At 35.0% G+C, this 15,735-nt stretch overlaps 2 protein-coding genes across 4 annotated transcripts; one reads left to right on the top strand and one right to left on the bottom strand.

Annotated features, from left to right (window-relative positions):
- The first annotated feature begins 590 nt into the window (after positions 1-590).
- LOC140837140 (ubiquitin-like-specific protease 1D) lies at positions 591-8,904 on the top strand. Of its 2 annotated transcripts, none has more exons than XM_073203184.1 (14): positions 591-1,040; positions 1,612-1,666; positions 1,944-2,038; positions 2,127-2,398; positions 2,564-2,612; positions 3,262-3,329; positions 3,451-3,483; positions 3,588-3,683; positions 3,845-3,947; positions 4,474-4,568; positions 6,167-6,289; positions 7,707-7,821; positions 8,080-8,187; positions 8,316-8,900. In XM_073203184.1, exons 1-14 carry the CDS (start codon positions 696-698, stop codon positions 8,433-8,435), a joined length of 1,677 nt encoding a protein of 558 aa, XP_073059285.1. In that variant the 5' UTR covers positions 591-695; the 3' UTR covers positions 8,436-8,900. The 2 variants fall into 2 exon arrangements, with proteins under 2 accessions (XP_073059285.1, XP_073059286.1); XM_073203185.1 differs by lacking the exon at positions 591-1,040 and adding an exon at positions 1,058-1,255 and having other exon boundaries at positions 8,316-8,904.
- An 866-nt stretch (positions 8,905-9,770) lies between these two features.
- Positions 9,771-15,735, bottom strand: LOC140837138 (uncharacterized). Of its 2 annotated transcripts, XM_073203181.1 has the most exons (19): positions 15,353-15,735; positions 14,692-14,729; positions 14,545-14,567; positions 13,809-13,915; positions 13,680-13,731; positions 13,512-13,596; positions 12,703-12,793; positions 12,516-12,551; positions 12,351-12,418; positions 12,171-12,233; positions 11,944-11,999; positions 11,797-11,870; positions 11,605-11,697; positions 11,413-11,514; positions 11,035-11,115; positions 10,870-10,961; positions 10,743-10,758; positions 10,156-10,266; positions 9,771-10,060 (listed from the first exon to the last, which is right to left on the bottom strand). In XM_073203181.1, the coding sequence occupies exons 1-19, from the start codon at positions 15,473-15,475 to the stop codon at positions 9,944-9,946; spliced, it is 1,428 nt and encodes a 475-aa protein (XP_073059282.1). In that variant the 5' UTR covers positions 15,476-15,735; the 3' UTR covers positions 9,771-9,943. The 2 variants fall into 2 exon arrangements, with proteins under 2 accessions (XP_073059282.1, XP_073059281.1); XM_073203180.1 differs by having other exon boundaries at positions 10,743-10,961.

The raw sequence follows: 15,735 nt of genomic DNA, 5'->3' as shown, positions 1-15,735 counted from the left end.
TCATTCAATACTAAACTTATAATTTCTTTATTAGAAAAAAATTCGAGTTCTTAGGTACCCGATTAGGTAGTTTGGGTAGACATTTTCTACCTTAACCTGATGAATTACCTGATTTATATCGAAAAATACACCTGATCAGATTCGAGTTCGAGTACAGATTCAGTCGGTAACCCAATCCAATTACCCTCAATTGTTAGGATAGTGGGAAAAGGCTCAAGGATTTATATTTATAATAAAAGATTTTGAAAATTAAAATATAATAGCATCTTGTGTGCCAAACCTACCCCTAATTTTACTTTCATTTCAATTGCATTTAATGGCACCATTTCATCGTCAATTCATTACCAATTTAATTTTTTTTGAAATTAATTTGAACATATTAGATACTTCTAATAGTAAATTCCAAATATAATCATAATAATAGGTAAAAAAACGTGGGTGGGATGGAGAGGTTGTAGTTTCAATTTTTTTTAATCAAATTAATTTTTAAAAAAATGTAGTGAATTTTGTATTTATAATTTAGAAAAATAATTAATTTGATTATTTTTTAAAATAAATGTTTTGTTTTTAATTTAAGAGAGTAAAGAATAGGGAGTAGCCATCATTAGCATTGCGCAAAAGCATTTCCAAAATTGAAGTACTCTGACGACCCAAAATTGACCGGTGACTACCCTTTCTCCGGCGCCACAGTAAGCATGGGGGAAGTGGGCGGAGGGAGGAAGCGGAAAGCTCCACTAGTGCTCGATTGGAACAAGCTAATGCCCCCCGAAAACGGCATCGATGACGAGCCTCCGCCTCTGAAGGTGATCCCCGCAGCGGAGACACCAAAGCCGTGGTCCTTGGAGATATACGACGAGGATGAGACTTCATCTAAGGACTTTGAAGTGAGGCACATGTCTAATAAGGAACTGAGTGATTCAATTATGAGGATGATGGCATTCGCTTCAGGTCCGGCCCATAGATTGCCCGACGGTGGCGAAAAGTTGCGATCTCGATTGATGATTCACGAAGCGGAGTTCAAGCGGAGAAAGCTTCAGAAGGTTTGATTTTTATTTATTTTTTTATCTGTGATGTTTTTTGCCTTTGGATTTATTTATTTCCCTAAATTTACTATAAAGGATGCCTCATTGTTTGTAATTGTGGTGTATGAGTGCTTTCACTCGAGCAATTTAGCTGCTGATGAGTGATGCGTTGGTGTGATTTTTGGCTAAGTCAAATATGCTTTTGTGAACATTACAAACAAAGAACCATAAAGGTAATGGAGTTTTGAACTTAATTTTACGGTTTATGTTTGTGTATGTTAGGGACATCTTGATTTCGAGTGTTTTTAAACGAGTAAATAGTTGGTTGTATGTGATTTTATGGATTAAGAGGTAATATTTGTTACAATTTCACACAACTTGGGTTGCCAATGGTAGTTTTCTAAATGTTATTGCCATGCTTTAATAGAAGCAACTTGGCTTTAGCCAGACTTTATAGTAGGTAGGCCATTTATGATTTGTCATATAAAACTTTGAATTCTCAAAGGCTTCTGGCTATTCTTTCTCTTTACTATCTTGGTTTACTTTTTGGGAGGGTGTTTGTCTTAGTTTGCGATGACATTTCCTACAGGATGATGAAAAGTGCAAGAAGGACACTCCAGCATGTGATGAATTGACTTGTATTGGTAAGGTTGTCTGATGTATAATTTCTCAGATTTGTAACTTTTATCAAAATGAATCAATATAAAAGTAAGTCTCGAAACTTTCTATCAATTTGGATTTTTTGTGTTGCTCAAAGGTAATTCCAATCCAGACAGTTTGAAGTACTTCCATAATGGAAGTGTATAACTTATAAAAACAATTATCACTGGCGGGGCACTATTACAACTTTCTTTCATGCTACGTATTTCTTATACTGATCTGTTCTTGATGATATATTTGAAAATTAAATGAATTTTGTAGATGCCATGGATAGCACGTCGCCTGGAACTTCCTCGTCAACACCGGCTTCAAAATCCTCATTTGCAAAACGTTTTTTCGGGAAAATGGATGATAAAGTATCAGTTTTTTGTTATGTTATTAGCATAATTCTCCTGAATGATTTTGCTTAAATTCATGGCGCTTTATCTGTTTTTGACATGACAGATTAGCATTGGGGAAACCGAGTCCTTTAAAGAAGAAATAGCCACTTTAAAACACTGTGATAACAAGAATGCCATTGCAAATGGACAACCTCAGTTCTGGAATGCTGAGAGGATGGATTTTCCTTCAAGGAAAAAACCTTTTAAATCTCCAGTCTATCTTTCGGTAAATATTGATAAACCAACCCAATCAAATGGTAAGCAACTGGGAAGGCACTCTTCTAGACCTTCACCTCACAATTCTGACGGACGTATGCCCGGCAGTTTTTCAAAAAAGTAAGTGTATTTTGTGATTTTATCTTGTTTTCTTTCATTTCGCCGTAAAGATTTTTACTGTCTTCTGATCATGTTAAATGACCATTTGTAATGTTTTCTTCCTATTAAACAACTTATTTATATGGCATGGTGGATGTGTTTAACCTTGTGCTTCATTATTCTCAGGGAAGTTGCTCCTTGTTTTCGTTCTTCAAATGTGTCCAAGCGCAACAATGTAAGTTATCCGAGTTTGAATTAGAATTTCTTCTTATGTCATGCTGCAATTGCTTTTGTATGGTGCTCCATTTTCCTTCGTGATTCTGGGAAATCTTGAGCGTATAAGACACATTATTAAATTATCATTCTTCTGTTGTATTGATGAATTTGAAATCACATGCATCAAGTAGGAATTTGTAAAGGTTCTCAGATAACTAAAAGTTTGTACTGCACTGCTGAAATCTACTTATGATGGAAGAAGTTTACACATCCATATCGTTTGGGAAAGAAAACAATAAATATTGCCAATCCTTTGATTAGTTTTTCTGAAGTCCGATCTATTTAGTTCATCAGTGGCATATTTCTATGTGCAGTTACATATTTTGTTCTTTTCTCATCATTTTAAGCTCTGCAATTAGTCCACTAACCTTAACGAAGCGAATCCATTGGCCTTTTCTGCACAATTCTCTGGCTTGCCTTCTAAATTTATATATATCCTTTGAATTCTTGAGACTATATTAAATGTATTTAGCATTTCGAAGAATTTTGAGGTTCTACCCTCTGTTTGTTTACTGCTAGAATGTATACATATATTGTTGTTTATAAAGTTGGTGCATTTTTTGAACCTGTCTACAATTTAACATGCAAATTGGACATTAATTTTACAGCAAAAAGCCGTTGTCCTAGTGGATGAGGAAGAACTCGAGACTGAAGTAACAGACCAAGCGGATCAAAGGTAATCCTCCAGCCTTTTAATTTGCACCTTCATTTGTTTCTGTCTGTTTCTGCATCAACTAGGCCATCTTTGAGTGTTTATAATCAGTATGTATTTAATTCCTGTATTTTATTTATTTCAGCATCGGAGATACCAAGATTTACTATCCTTCAAGGTATTGTATGTGCTGCAGCTTCATATCTCAGAGATACTTGGATTTCCTGACTCGAACAATAAATTATATATATGTATTCTAAATTAATTTTTTTCCGAAAACAGGGATGATCCTGAAGCAATTGAAATTTGCTACTCGGACATGCAATGCTTGACTCCCGAATCTTATTTGTCATCAACGATCATGAACTTTTACATCAGGTAAGTGGATACAAGATCAAGATTCCCCACAAGAGCTAGTGAATTTCTGTCTCATTTTTTGATGAAGGATGATCGAGAACTTTTGCGCCCTTATATCATCATAGGGTCGCCTTTGTGCTGGCACTATGTGATTATTTACTCACTGCTCTCCTTTGGGTTAGGTATCTGCAGAAGCCAACATCTTCGAAAGCTTCAGAAAGATGTGATTATCATTTTTTTAATACTTACTTCTATGAGAAGTTGAAACGGGATGTCCTATCCAAGGTAATGATTTATTTCTTTTCTTAAACTGTTACATTCAAGACTTTTCGAGATTGGTTGTATTTGATTTTTGCAATTTCCACAGGAACTTCAATCAATGTTTTGATGTATACAACATGAGGAAAACTGGCATTATTTGCATAACATCAAACAAGAGGATGTTTGATCTTCCCTCTTCTGTGCGTGTTACATAGGGCAGAGGGAAACCTTTTAGAGTCACTTGATTGTAACCGAATTCTGGAAGTGAAAACATTTAGTTTTAAGAATCAGTTCGGAGAATATTATTAAGTTTTGTTAAAAACTATGTAGCATGCTGTCTGTGAGAAACTATTGTTCTTCGCATATTGTTTTTTTTAATACCCAAGGACTCTCTTGCTACTGAATATTCGAAACTATTGGGATAATTTATTGATATTAGAAGGTTATTTGTGATAGAAGTACTTGGTGGTGTATCTTTTAAAACTTCACATGAAATGCTATATTTTCCCATGAGTTGTTTCATTCAGATTTAATGTTTATATTGATGCAGGCTGACAAGGAAACTTCATTTGTAAAGTTCAGACGGTGGTGGAAAGGTGTAAATATATTTGAAAAAGCATACATATTTCTACCTATTCATGAATCGTAAGTAGCGTATTGTTGATTGTGAACTTTTTAGAGCTAGAAATTATAGCCTCTCTTTAAAATTAGCATTTCTTTTGGTATACTATGAACATTGAGGTATTTGTGAAACCCCAAGTTTTTTGCTCCCTTGCGATGTCTTTTAAAGTTCTATACTCATCTAAACAAAGAAATCGTGATTTAATAACAATGGATGCCATATCCTTTGAATTTGAAATAGTTTTGTCATTTTGATGGTGAAGATCAGTTTATTGATCTAGAATCTTAAATTCCGTAAATTTGCTATTTTCAAATGTATTGCCTCCTATACACCCTTCATATATAAAAGGTCTTCTTATATGAAGCTTGCATATGGAAATAGGTGTGGCGAGATTTCAATGCAGGACCTCCAACCTGGTCCGACTATGGCATAGTTATTAAAAGCGTGCGCTTGGCTGCGCCTAGGTGACAGGCCCAGCGGGGCGCACCCATTGTGCTGGGTTATTACCCAGGCGCTGCACTTGTAAGTGCGCTTAAAGCGTGCGCCTCTGCCTAGTTGCGAGGCTCCTAGAGGTGCAGAAGCGTGCACTTTAAACAAGTGAGCTAATATTTTGTAAGTAAATAAAAATTAACTTGAACTCAACCAATTTTGAAGCCCAATTAGCAAAGTCCGTGGCTATTTAATGATAAAAAAACCCCTATTGTCACTCATTTGTGCATGATTTTTTAAACAGAAAGTTCATATGTTCTTCTATTCAAACTTTTATTGTGATCTTCCTCCTATGATGATATAATTGAGGAGTATGATGATAAATTTGATGATTTATATGATAATGTAATTTTTATGCAAACTTTTAAACTAATTTCTTCTATGCTCATGACTAATCATTATTCAACGATGATATAGTTGAGGAGGATGAAGTTTTTTCTTAATATACTATGATTTACTAATAAACTTTAGATGATTAAAGTATTTTTCTTTCTGGTTATGATTTATGTTACATTATCTATTAATGAACTTTTATTTATGATGTCTACTATCTTTTTGAAAATATTTAATTTGTATAATATTATAGTATAAATGACATTATGTATATTGAAATTTAAAATTTATGCTAAATGCGCTTTACTTCGATAAAGCGCGCGTTTTGTCTTGCGTCTCAGGCTTCAAAGTACCTTAGCGTCCTAAATAACTATGAACTATGGTATGATATTGAATGATTACGGCATCTAAGAGCTCAAGCTAGTAGAGATGTGAGATATGTCCTGCCCTGAACGATGAAGAACCGTTTTATTGAAATAGAAATCGGTTATCATGTTGCCATTATTTTGTTTGGGGAACTTGTATTACTACCCTATGAAAGCTGGAAGATTTATTTGTGTTATTCATTCATCCCTTTTTCTGTTATTACTCTGAGTCATTCTCAAAGCATCTCCGTATTCTGCTGGGTGCATGTTATGATTGCTTATTGCTTATATTTCTGTTGAGTTTCATTTTTATGTACCGTGAGTGCATGCATGTTCTTGTCTCTGCTAAACTTACTGCATTCTTTTCTGGCCTCAATCTAAATATTTTTGTTCCTCTCTTACTCTGCTTAATTTGCTTCATCTTTCTTTTGCAGTCTTCATTGGAGCTTGATTATTATTTGCATACCAGATAAAGAAGATGAATCAGGACCAATCATACTTCATTTGGATTCTTTAGGAATGCATGCCAGCAGTAACATTTTTGAGGATGTGAAGAGGTCAGTGGAACTTAATCATATGGGACCGACTAATTAACAGTATTTGCTAGCCAAATGCTCTCACATGTTTCGTAGCCGTTAGCTGCTAACCAATGCTATTGGATGTTACCTATATGATATCAACAATATAAATAAGAGTACATCAAGGAGAGTGGCAGAATTTATCTTTGGTGAATGATAATTTTCTTTTGTAGTGTGCAGTATGAAAATATGTATTATCATGAATTTACTGCTTGGAACAGACCTATATAATTTGTTGGCTCTGTAAATGAAAGTGGCTTGCTCTTGGTGGAAAATAAGTAATCCCTCTCCTATGCTTACAAATTTATACAATGAAAAGATATTTGAATTTTGTTAGGTTATGTTGCAGTTCAAAACATGATTTCTGATCAAAACGCTTTTATAATTGGATATGGGTATGAAGAGAATGTACTATCCCACACATAAAACTATCGTCATATTTTGGAGATTCACCCGTGCTAGAATTATTCATGTTCCGTGACTACGTATGTAGAAATGTGTTTTCATCAAAGTTGGAGTTAATGAAATGTCATCCTTTCATTGCCTAATGTGCTTAAATAGGCGGATTTCCTTATGGTTGGTGATGTTAAAAGATTAAGTTAGCCGCAACTGAATTTATTTGCGACTTTGTACCTTATGCATCATTTGGTGTGAAAAAATAGATATTAATTGATTCTTATTTTTGTTTCATCTAACTGGCTCAACTTCTACAAAGATTAGAGTTTTAAATGATTATGTCATTTATATATATTCAGCATCTAATCCCACGAGCCAGACAATGACTTTTTGTAGGAGGATATTTTTCATATTTTCTACAATCAAGTCAAGCCTGCTTAAGCATCAGGCACAACTAATTACGGTTTTCATGATATTTAGCTATCACCATAACCCTCTATTTTCAGATAAAGACAGGGATGATGTGCCACTTATCTGTGAATTTGCTGTCACGACGATCTTGTTGTTTAGGGGCTACTCAATGAGGGTTTGTGTGTAGCTGTTAAGAGTTTGGGTTAAGGGGTAGTGGGTTGGGTCCAAATAGGGCATTTATAGAAATAGCATATAAAAAAGATGGGGATTATTTATTTTGGGGGAAAAGGTAGTTTTTGTTTCGAATTAACGTTGCTGGAAGTTGCTAGGTAGAGGGAAGATTATTCTGCGAGGAATATTTTCTGCTCTATGTGGCCACACTCTTTTTGAGGATTGACCATTATCTTTATGTAATTTTTCTAGTTTAGTTAATTAAATTACACTTTCTTGTATAATCTGTTTTGAGTTTGTATCAGTACCCTATTGTTTCTCTTGGCCACATAGCAAATTTGCTATCCTTGTTTTAACAATAATATTGTTATACCCATGATCTTGCTACTGACTTGTGCATATGTACATTGGTCTGCAGCTTCCTAATTGGAGAGTGGAAATTTTTTAGTCGAGAAAGAATGCCTCCTGAAATTCCCATAGCAGATAAAATCTGGAAAAAGTTATCTCGAAAAATCGTTGAAAAAGTAATTGAGGTAATTTTCAGCCTTAAATATATCTTTGCCACCATTTAGTCGTTTGTTACTTTCAAATTCATTCGAGGGAAATGGCATCATTTTTTCTCAAGTATTCTTCTGCTTGATAGGAAAAGGGCGGGTTTCCTAACGCTGCTTAAAGAGTTCTATATGCGGCCACCTTTTAGCCATATCTTTCGTCATCTTTCCATGACACTAGTATTCAAATGTTCAAGAAAATTAGTGTGTTATTTCTCTCTTTAATTTTCCCAATGCAAGGTACCACAACAAAGAAATGAATATGACTGCGGCGTATTTGTTCTTTTCTTTATGGAACGCTTCCTAGATAAGGCCCCTGACAGGCTGAAGAAGGAGGACTTGACAATGGTACTTTTGTCACTCTACTTTTTTGTACGATGAATTTCTGTATTTACTCTTCTTTTACTTTATTCTGAATAAACACACTCATTTTTTCTGCACTCAATGTTTTTGTCGATATTGTTATTTTCATTCAGTTTGGCAGGCAGTGGTTCATACCACAGGAAGCCTCCAGTTTGAGAAATAAAATATTGGATCTACTCAAACAAGAGTTCAAGCGTGCTTTTGAAGGAGCCAAATGCAAATCAGACCCTTAGCCGCCGCTGTAAATGGCATAACAATGGAAAAATTGCTGTGAAACTAGCTTGGACATAACTACTCGACTGATAACATATCAAAACTGGAGTTTGTATTGCTTTTTCTATGGCTCCAAGGCATCTACAATATATGTAACTATGAGAAGGCATAGAGGTGATGAGTTGGTTTAAAGATTTTGAAACGTGCATATCTGTACAGGATGGAAGATAACAAAATCCCGGTAAGTACTAAAGTTAGATACTCGGTAGAATCATCTAGTTGATAATAGTATTCGCAGAGAGATGTATGCCTGTGTACATTTTAGGGAGTCATTGAACATATAGAGCAGTTGGGGGAATCGGGACAAAATTAATGTGCTCGAGGCTTTCTGATGTTGCTAACCATTCTGTACACACATATGTATTGTTTGATGGAATTGCATCATCTTCTCAACATAATAAAGCATCCATTTTTGTTGCTTCCTCCCGGTGTCCCGGTTGGTGTTGTACATGTTAGCCCGCCGCTTGCAGGCTATCTCGAGTGCTTGATATATACGTGGTTTCCTACTAAGAGGGAGTACCCATTCATCTAGACAACGGTTGATTCATAGAGTTTATGTACGAATTTTTTTTTACGAATTATCGCACCAAGTTCAAAAAACATGTTTCAGGAAGTAATTCATGCTTGCTCCTTGTTGAGGGGCCCGACAGGAGAATGAAGAGAATAAAAAAAAATCAAATTATGTTTTCAATATTTGTTAAATACACACCACTCACATTTGGGTCGTCCGTATAATTATATCGATTCATCTACCTTTCTTCGTTATACCGTACTTTTTAGTCCATCTATTCTGACTTTCTGAGTGTGGTATTTATGACGAGTCTTTTGGTGTTCATAAACAAAATATATGAAGCACAATATCAGCTCAAATTTCACGAGCAAAAATACGGCAACTGTTTGAGAATTTTTAAAAAATGACCTTCTTTTGGCCAAGATTTGAAATATTATAATCTTTTTAATTTCACGCTTTATTTGGCCTTTCTTTTTCTTACTTATTTGAAGCTGAATTTATAATAAATAAAATAAATAAGAGGATACAGACAAAAGAGATATTTGACCAACGGCATATTTCGAACTATCGTGCAAATGCTCGCAGAACTAGCATAGGATACATTCATTTTCAGAGAAACGAATTCATGAATATTATTATTTTTATTTTCAGTAACAGCATGCATGGATCAATCCAGCATAGGTGTTTTCTGAATCCTAGGGATCAAGTTGAAGCTGGTTAATAAACAAAGAGCACTACTCATCACTTAAAGGCGTTATACGGTTGAACAAAAAACACATTGAACAAAGTACGAACTGTATTTACAGCAGAAAACCCGATGAAAAATTAGCGTCGTGGAAAGAGTGACAGTATACATTTGTGATACCATTCTCACAATCAAAATCAATATATACAAACATTATTATATGCACATTCAAGATAACGGTTGGCAAACAACAAAGCGAAGCATCGGTGGAGCTAACGATACCTCAAGATCTTCTTCCTTTTCTTTTTCTCAGGAGTTTCATGGACTTGAGCCTTCATGCCATAAGTCTTCACCTGGAAATTTTCAAAGGCCTCAGATACTGCCTCCACCTGCAAGATTTTTCGGGGACAAAAATGAATAAGGTGAAGGTTGAATGCAAAATTGTTAAGGTTCTCAGTTGAGGATATGGTTTCCCATTCATTACCAGGTCAGGTTTCTTTGAGTAAACTCTCACGATCATATCTTGATAAAATGTGGGCAGCAAATGGCTGATCCGATCATCTTTAACAGCAAATTTCTCATCGCTCTCAAAATCCTGACAAGGCCAGAAGACAAACATCATGCATACAGCAGTACATTTAAACTTATGTGAAATCAAATTTGAGCAATTTTTTTACTGAGAATGGGGAATGGGATTTTTTTTTTATTATTTTGTGAGATTCAGGAGGAATTTTCAGTGGGAGATTAAAATTTCTAAGTGGCTGCAACCAGTTTTCCACATGTTGGGCAACTACTGCTGCTGCTCGCCCCCTAGAACAATTCAAAGCTGGTTGTGGCGACATAGGAAAAGCTTGCAACTGAACCAGCATAATTATGAGGAAAATATTTTTCTATTGAAAAGAATTACTGCTGGTTTAATTTTTCTTTTGATCAGAATCACTTGCTAGCTTAGCAAGAAGCGAAGAGAGAGACATTGTTGTGATGATGTAAGAATAAAATTTTCCAAATACATAAATGCACGGTAAAAAATCACAACACTAACATTTTAAAAGCTTGTGAATATAATAGTACCTTGAAAAAGCTGATGCTGGTGAAGGGAGCACAGGAACAAAGGAAAGGAAAAGTTATTTCGACGATCGCAAGAGTTAACCGTCTGAAAGAGTCAGCAATAATCTTTTGCAATATCTGATTATAGTACCTTTCAAGTGGATTATTTTTTCCTTGGGTCAGATCTATTTTTACATTGCTCACCACAATATCTTCCTCGTCTATGGTTTGCCTGCTGGAATTCTACATCAAAAGCTAATCAACCAACAACACTATTGATCCTCCCGATTGAATGTTAATTGAACTATCGTCAGACCTGTGAACAAACTATATCTTTAGGAGTGATATTTTTAAAGTAATCCAGCTTGTCCTTCGGAACAGAGAACTCATTACAAAACTGCAAAAACATTTTGAGAAGATAAGTACAGCATCACATGACATAAATCACACAGCCAAGGTGATGCAGTGATAAAAAATAATATATATATATATATATATATATATATATATATATATATATATATATATATATAGATAAAAGACTTTAAAGAAGCAAAAAACATCACGGGAGAGTGTTTCGTTGGGGATGAACAAAATTTTTGAATAAAATGGTGTGTAATTCTTTTTTTAAAAAAAGAAAAAAGAACATGTAAAATTTTAATGTCCTTTCACCCCTGATTTCATCCTTATGTACCCGATAAAGATCCCTTCTCCTGATGCGGAGGACCAGATCTCGAGATTCCTTCAGATCTTGGCAGGAAGAAGTTTCAATTGTTTTCAATATTGAGTCATCTAACTGCAGTTCATAATGAATGGACAACATAAGCAATCAAACAACATTTACGAAGATTATATAAGTAAATTTATCCACAATATCCCACGGGACCTTCCAGTATAGAGCTGGTTCGTGAATGTAGGATGAAATACGTAGAATATCATTTGCTTTTGTCAGGGCATCAACAAACATGAGTTCGATTGCCTGAAAAGGACCAATTATAAAATTGTTTATTCCAGATCAAATTTATAACTTTAGGGTAAAATCTCTTGGCACAAAACAATTATAAAAGTAACCAGGCACCTTTACTTTTGCATGTGTATAGACTGTGCGATGCAGATCTGCCCGAGCAGCAAATAGTTTGTGGATGGTGAGATCTGAATGTATGCTCAAACATAAGATAGTCACATATGCAACCACTAAAATACTGCAATTAAAATAAATACTGACACTCCTTAGCACGATAGCATATCTCATCATCAATCACTCGCATGGTTTCTAATACCCTGCAATTAGTGGCAGCAAAGTTAGGGCACTATTTTGATTTGAGCATGTTAACTTCAGAATAATACTAGAGCCAACTGCAATAGGAAATGTTGCATGGCTTTGGTTTATTTGAAATTAATAAATTTGTATAGTATGAATTTGATGAGCTTTCTGAAGTATCAAGCATGTACCTTTGAAACTGAAAATTGCAGCCAAGACCACAGGCCCTGGAGTCTCGGACAATGTAATCAAACCTGAAGATACGTGGTAGTTTAGTCCAAGCAACTGCTAAAATTACATGACATTTTCATTGTTATACTTCTTTAATCGTTATGCTGTTGAAACTGATCTCAGTGCAGATGGGGACATACTTGTCAACATCAATGCCATTGCGTCCATTAGCGACAATGTCGTACAAGAAAAGCTTTTCCTTGAAACTCTACGTAATAACAAATTTGATATTGCAATGAAAAAAGGAGCATGAATACGTAAATTTGTACGAAGGCACCAGTAAACCATTCCATTGTATGACTTACTTTTGATGTACAATTCTCGGAGGCAGTAATCATTTCCTGAGAACAAGAGAGAGAATCAATAAATTAGCAGAATATACCGTGGTTCCTATGAACTTTGAAATTTTAGTTAGTAATAAATTCTATCTTTAAGAATGAACCTAGTGAACATATTAAGCAAAAGTGCAAAACCAACAATCAGAGATCAGACCTTCACTTTCTTAAGACTATCTGATTCAATATCAATGTTATGTTCATCAACAACATAGTCTATCATCTTCAGAGACATCTCTTCATGAGACCTGAAAAGGTTATTCAAAATTTAGTTTGATAAGTATTTACGGCGGAACACAGACAAGTGTCTCAGTACCAACCTGAATTCTGGTTCTTTAGTAGTAATAAAAGTCATATTTCACATTAAATCTTCTGAGATGTTTAGGGTGTCTCAGAATTCGAATAGAAAAAATAAAAATGACACTAACCAATTTAAGATAACGAAACTCATATTTTCCTCCTATGCAAAAGAGGAAGGCAAAAAGATGACTTCATGACAAAATGGATTGTTAAATCAAATGTTCTACCAATAATTCAGGTATGTGAATATTTCTGAAGTAACTTTTAGATAATTTTATACTATTTATCAAGTAAATCAATTTAAACAGAAGATATCTTCAGATATCATAAGCAACATCTTTTTTCCAAGCATTATGAGATGGTGATTATCCACACCAGGTTTTGTGAGAACTATGAAGTTAAAAAATTAAACCAAAAATTCTAGACATATTTATTTAGCATGTTAGCTACATTATCCAATGTTTCTTTATGGCTTACGCACATATTGCATTCAAGTGGCATAAGGTTAAGGAAATAATTCCCCACATCCTTCATTAATAGACCAATACCAATAGCAGATGACAAATGCATGTCCATAAACTAATCAAATATGCAAAGAGAAGATAGTTCGTGTTGCAAACATTGTTAAAGAGACAATAGAAATTATAATACTAATTATCTAATAACCATGTCAGGTCATTGAGAACCCTTGGTAGAAACTCGCGCTCAAACGTGTGGCTGAATGGCCCATGACCCACATCGTGGAGTAAACCTGTATGCATAATTAGCAAAGGAAACAAATTATTAGAGTCATCACTGGAACAAGGTGAATGTCCGTCGATGAATTAGATTTACCTGCAAGTTTTACTGTTTGTATGTCAAACCGATCAATACCAAGCTCCAAGCCCTACAAAGATTACAAGCATAAAGCATCATTCTCGGTTATATGTTCACAACCGCAGTGATCTGACCGTGAAGCATTACTTGATAGGTTTTCAATCTGCTTATGGCTTCACTAGCTAGCCAATAAGCCCCAAGGGAGTGCTCAAACCTAGAGTGCACAGCTCCTGGATATACCATGTATGACAAACCTGGAGAAAAATGCTTAAGTTGATTACGGATCTCAATGCTACTTATGTATTCGCAATATATGAACAAAACAGATCTCAAGTTCAGTAGGTAAAAGTCAACACCTTGGAGACGCGACTAAGACAATTTCATACATGAAGAAAAACCAACAGAAGTGCTGCAGTTCACCAGTCATCATAGATAGAGAAAACTTCAATTTTAGAGACTTTTATCCAATCGTTTATGAAGCAATTGCCAATCTTAAGCATTCATGATAATGGACCAATTGAGCATTATGCCATAGCCAAGATATTTTCAATTTTTTTTTTTCCATTCATACTATCCCATTTCGAAAGAAACTATAATTCACAGTGGTAAAATCAGAAACTAAATCTGTTTGTCGATATGAGCATTGAGACCAGAATCACCACTCCCTAAACATAATATGAAGACTAAGGTAAACCAGCTTCCAAAAACGATTCGAAGCATGACAATTGGTATAAAGTGTGTGAACTTCATCCCAACTTTGCGCATTCAATGGTTCCATCATTTGAACTCATTCTTTTATTTCTTTACTTTTTAAAATATAGTGCAACCAAATGATTTTTAACACTAAATTCCAAGTTCATAAAGTAAGAGATTCCAAACTCACCTAGCTGCTTCAGATCACGAAGTCTGCATCAGATTAAGGAACACGACAGAAAATAAGTTTAGATGGAATCATAAAGAAAAATAACAATGAAGCACATTCAACTTAATGAGAAAATAACAATTCAACCACAGAAAAAGGGTGACTTGCCTCTGAAACTGTTCCGTGTCAATAAACTTCAAAGAGAGCTGAATGCAGTGTGAAAAAATATGGATGAGAAATAAATGATAGCAAGTAATAAATGAACGTTGTAATTAAATTTTCGACTGATGACAAAGTAATAAATAAGCAAATATGAAACGATGCAGTTTTATCCATGCTTCACTCTGTTTTCATTGACAACCTTTCATATTTTTATTACTCAAACGTAATCAGACGATCAGACTACATCTGGAGCTTTACAACTCCGAATATGAAATCAAATCATCAAACTAAAAATCACAAGAAATAACCGATTTAAGATATTTTCCTGAAAACTAAAATCATTCAATTACACACACAAATACTTAAACACGTAATACCGAGAGGAACTTCACTTCGTTATCATTCGAACGATAACATTACAAATCAAATCGAGTTTTCAAAAAGAGTTTGCTGATACACATGCGATGCATCAATTCATCGTGATACCGCAATTACACTACCTGCGTCCATACGAATAGCGCCGGACGAAGTTTACTTCACCAATTCAAAGCAAAATATACAAATTCCAATTCCTCTCCTCAAAATAAAAAGAAAAAAAAATTCAAGCTCAATGAAACGAACAGTATCCAAGCATGTAACAAAAAATGGAGGTGAATTAGAAAAATACAGGATCGAGATATATGTTGCCATGGACATTATCGTGGACGTGCTTCGAAAACCTTCGATCGTCGGCCGATGATATCCCGGAGAAGTTGCTCCCGAATTCGTCGTCGCGGTACGTAGCTCCCATGCTGTTTTTTCCTGGAAAGCAAAAATAAAACTCTAAGACGAGATAAATGCAAGTTTCGTAAAATTTCAGAGAGAGAAGTTCTGAAGTTTAGAGAGAGAGAGAGAGAGAGAGAGAGAGAAATGGCAGTTAGTGTCCGAGCCTGGAGAGGGAGGAGCAGTATTCATTTATACTGGAAACCGGATGGTGACGAACTGCGAAAATGACAAACTCAAGTGTTGCCGCCAAAAGTTGTCGTTCCGAGTTCCGCCTACTCGCCAGTG

Source organism: Primulina eburnea, chromosome 7 (assembly GCF_022965805.1).
Source record: "Primulina eburnea isolate SZY01 chromosome 7, ASM2296580v1, whole genome shotgun sequence".
Taxonomy (NCBI): Eukaryota; Viridiplantae; Streptophyta; class Magnoliopsida; order Lamiales; family Gesneriaceae; genus Primulina; species Primulina eburnea.
This window is presented reverse-complemented; position numbering and strand designations above follow the sequence as displayed.

What these genes read in the sequence shown, in the direction of transcription:
- LOC140837140 (XM_073203184.1), top strand. Translation starts at nt 696, where the DNA reads ATGGGGGAAGTGGGCGGAGGGAGGAAGCGGAAAGCTCCACTAGTGCTC. An exon ending in TCGGGAAAATGGATGATAAA is followed by an intron (nt 2,039 to 2,126) that starts GTATCAGTTTTT and finishes TTGACATGACAG; the next exon opens with ATTAGCATTGGGGAAACCGA. An exon ending in ATCATGAACTTTTACATCAG is followed by an intron (nt 3,684 to 3,844) that starts GTAAGTGGATAC and finishes CCTTTGGGTTAG; the next exon opens with GTATCTGCAGAAGCCAACAT.
- LOC140837138 (XM_073203180.1), bottom strand. Translation starts at nt 15,475, where the DNA reads ATGGGAGCTACGTACCGCGACGACGAATTCGGGAGCAACTTCTCCGGG. An exon ending in GACACGGAACAGTTTCAGAG is followed by an intron (nt 14,568 to 14,691) that starts GCAAGTCACCCT and finishes AATCTGATGCAG; the next exon opens with ACTTCGTGATCTGAAGCAGC. An exon ending in GCAGATTGAAAACCTATCAA is followed by an intron (nt 13,732 to 13,808) that starts GTAATGCTTCAC and finishes TAATCTTTGTAG; the next exon opens with GGCTTGGAGCTTGGTATTGA.